The sequence below is a fragment of the Malurus melanocephalus genome, unplaced genomic scaffold, assembly GCF_030028575.1.
Source record: "Malurus melanocephalus ecotype Western Australia unplaced genomic scaffold, MMel_1.1 scaffold_1465, whole genome shotgun sequence".
Taxonomy (NCBI): domain Eukaryota; kingdom Metazoa; phylum Chordata; class Aves; order Passeriformes; family Maluridae; genus Malurus; species Malurus melanocephalus.
The window spans coordinates 7,005-9,302 of NW_026624697.1; the positions used below are offsets into that span (position 1 = coordinate 7,005).

The following is a 2,298-nucleotide window of genomic DNA, read 5'->3' on the forward strand; positions in this document are numbered from 1 at the left end:
GAGGAGGAGTACCTGATTAAAGGTGTTCCTGGGGGCTCCAGGGAAGGAACACGGGAAGAAGGCTTTTCCCAGAGCTCCCAGTGATCCCTGGAAGTGCAGTGGAGCAGGGAAGTGCCCCCTCTGAGGACCGGGAATCTTCCCAGGGATGTTTTCCTGCCGGGAAATCAGAGCTGTGGTTCATCGGGAACATCTGGCACCTTTGGGATGGAGAATTTCCCACTCCAGCAGGCTGGGAGAATTCAGGAGAGGGGGAAAGAAGGAATTTCCTGAAGATCATTCAGCAAAGCGGGGATGGAAGAGCCAATGTCCTGCAGTGACCCCAAACCGTGCAGCTTTCCATGGTGAAACAACAAAAAGAGCTGGGAAAGCAATAATGCCCTAATCCTCACAATCCCTGCAGGATTTCCCTGGAATCCCACCCCTTCTGCATCCCAGCAGGATTCCTGCCACCTCCCCGCAGAGAAACCAGACTCAGCTCAAGCCTTGTCCTTGCCCTCTTTATTTCCAAGGGTTTGTTTTGCTTTGGAAGCACTGATTCCCTTTCAGTAAAAGCAAAAAAATCGAAGAGGAGAGGATTTTTTATTCCTCCTTATGAGCGGGAAAAGCAGCWCTGGATCACGGAAAATGAGAAAGGGAGAAAGGGAAGTAGTGTCCAGCACAGCCCTCTCTTAAGGAAGCAGGAAAATCATCTCCAGGATTGAAGAGCAGATCCATGTCCTGTGTCCTCCAGGGAATGGCCCCCTGTCCCATGGGGCCGCCAGGAACGGGACTGGGACAAACCCCACCGAGGGTTTGGGACAAAAGAACCTTTTCTGGCCCTTTTAGATGCAGGAATTCTGCTCAGTGAAGGTCCTCATTGACACCCCGATGTGGGGAGGGTCACCGTTGTCACCTGTGCCTGTGCCCAGGGCTGGCATGTTGCGGTGAAGCCACTGGAAGGGAATGTTATTGTCACTTTTCCTGCCCATCCTGGTGCCATCACTGGACAGAGAGTGACTACACAGCCCCAAAATCCTGGAAAAATCCCCAAAACCTTCGGTAAATCCCCAAAACGTTGGGAAAATTTGGGATGGCAGAACAGCAACTACACCCGCAGTGAGGGTGCGAGGCCAATCCAGAGATGAACGCAGCAGGTGAGGAACGGAGAAGTTCCCGGGCACGGATCGGGCCCGAAATCCCGGGGCATCGCCCAGAAATTCCAGCATTTCCTGGGATTTCATTTAGGATTTTAGGTGGCTCGAGCCGCCTCGGGGCAGGGTTTGGTGGTGATGATTGAGGKGGCAGCACTTCCGAAGGGTTTCGGTGACGGTTCAGGGAGGGTTTGGGAACGGAACCCGAACCCCTCGTTCCATCCCGACCCGAGGTGGTGCCCGCCAGGACCGAGGAATTCACCGGGAATTCGCGGATTTCGGGAATTCTGCGCCGCCCGAGCGCGGAGAGCGGCCCTGCAGCGCCCCCTGGCGGAACGGCCGGGAATATCGGGAATACCGGGAATACCGGGAATATCGGGAATACCGGGAATACCGGGAATATCGGGACCATCGGGAATATCGGGAATACCGGGAATACCGGGAATACCGGGACCATCGGGAATATCGGGAATACCGGGAATACCGGGAATATCGGGACCACAGGGAATACCGGGAATACCGGGAATATCGGGACCACCGGAACCACCGGGAATACTGGGAATATCGGGAATATCGGGACCACCGGGAATACCGGGAATATCAGGAATATCGGGACCACCGGGAATACCGGGAATATCGGGAATACCGGGATGACCGGCACCACCGGGAATACTGGGAATATCGGGAATACCGGGAATATCGGGACTACTGGGAATACCGGGAATATGGGGACCACAGGGAATACCGGGACCACCGAGAATACCAGGACCAGTGGGGAATACCGGGACCACCAGGACCACCGGGATCACCGGCACTAATGGGACTACTGGGAATATTGGACCAGCAGGAATACTGGGAATACTGGGACCACTGGGAATACCGGCACCACTGGGAATATTGGGACCACCGGGAATACCAGGAATATCGGGACCACCAGGACTATTGGGACCACCGGGAATACCGGGACCAGCGGGAATACCGGGACCACTGGGATCCCCACAGACGCACCCACGTTGTGTCTGTGACGCCCCCGTGGCTCCGCACACCCGCACACGCATGTGCGTGCAAACACTGCACACGCGAGCCCACAAACCCCTCAGGTGTGCAAACACGTGTGCCCTCACAGCCGGGTCTGGCACCACACGTGTGGTCACAGCTGTGTCACACA

General features: G+C 56.0%; 1 protein-coding gene across 1 annotated transcript in view; it reads left to right on the forward strand.

The window, feature by feature from the left end:
* The first annotated feature begins 1,120 nt into the window (after positions 1 to 1,120).
* Positions 1,121 to 2,298, forward strand: part of LOC130587017 (SWI/SNF-related matrix-associated actin-dependent regulator of chromatin subfamily D member 2-like) — a 22,132-nt gene continuing 20,954 nt past the window's right edge. The window contains exons 1-2 of the mRNA XM_057387966.1: positions 1,121 to 1,133; positions 1,364 to 2,188. Of these exons, the coding sequence (XP_057243949.1) occupies positions 1,121 to 1,133; positions 1,364 to 2,188 (838 nt within the window). The remainder of the gene's footprint in view (positions 1,134 to 1,363; positions 2,189 to 2,298) is intronic.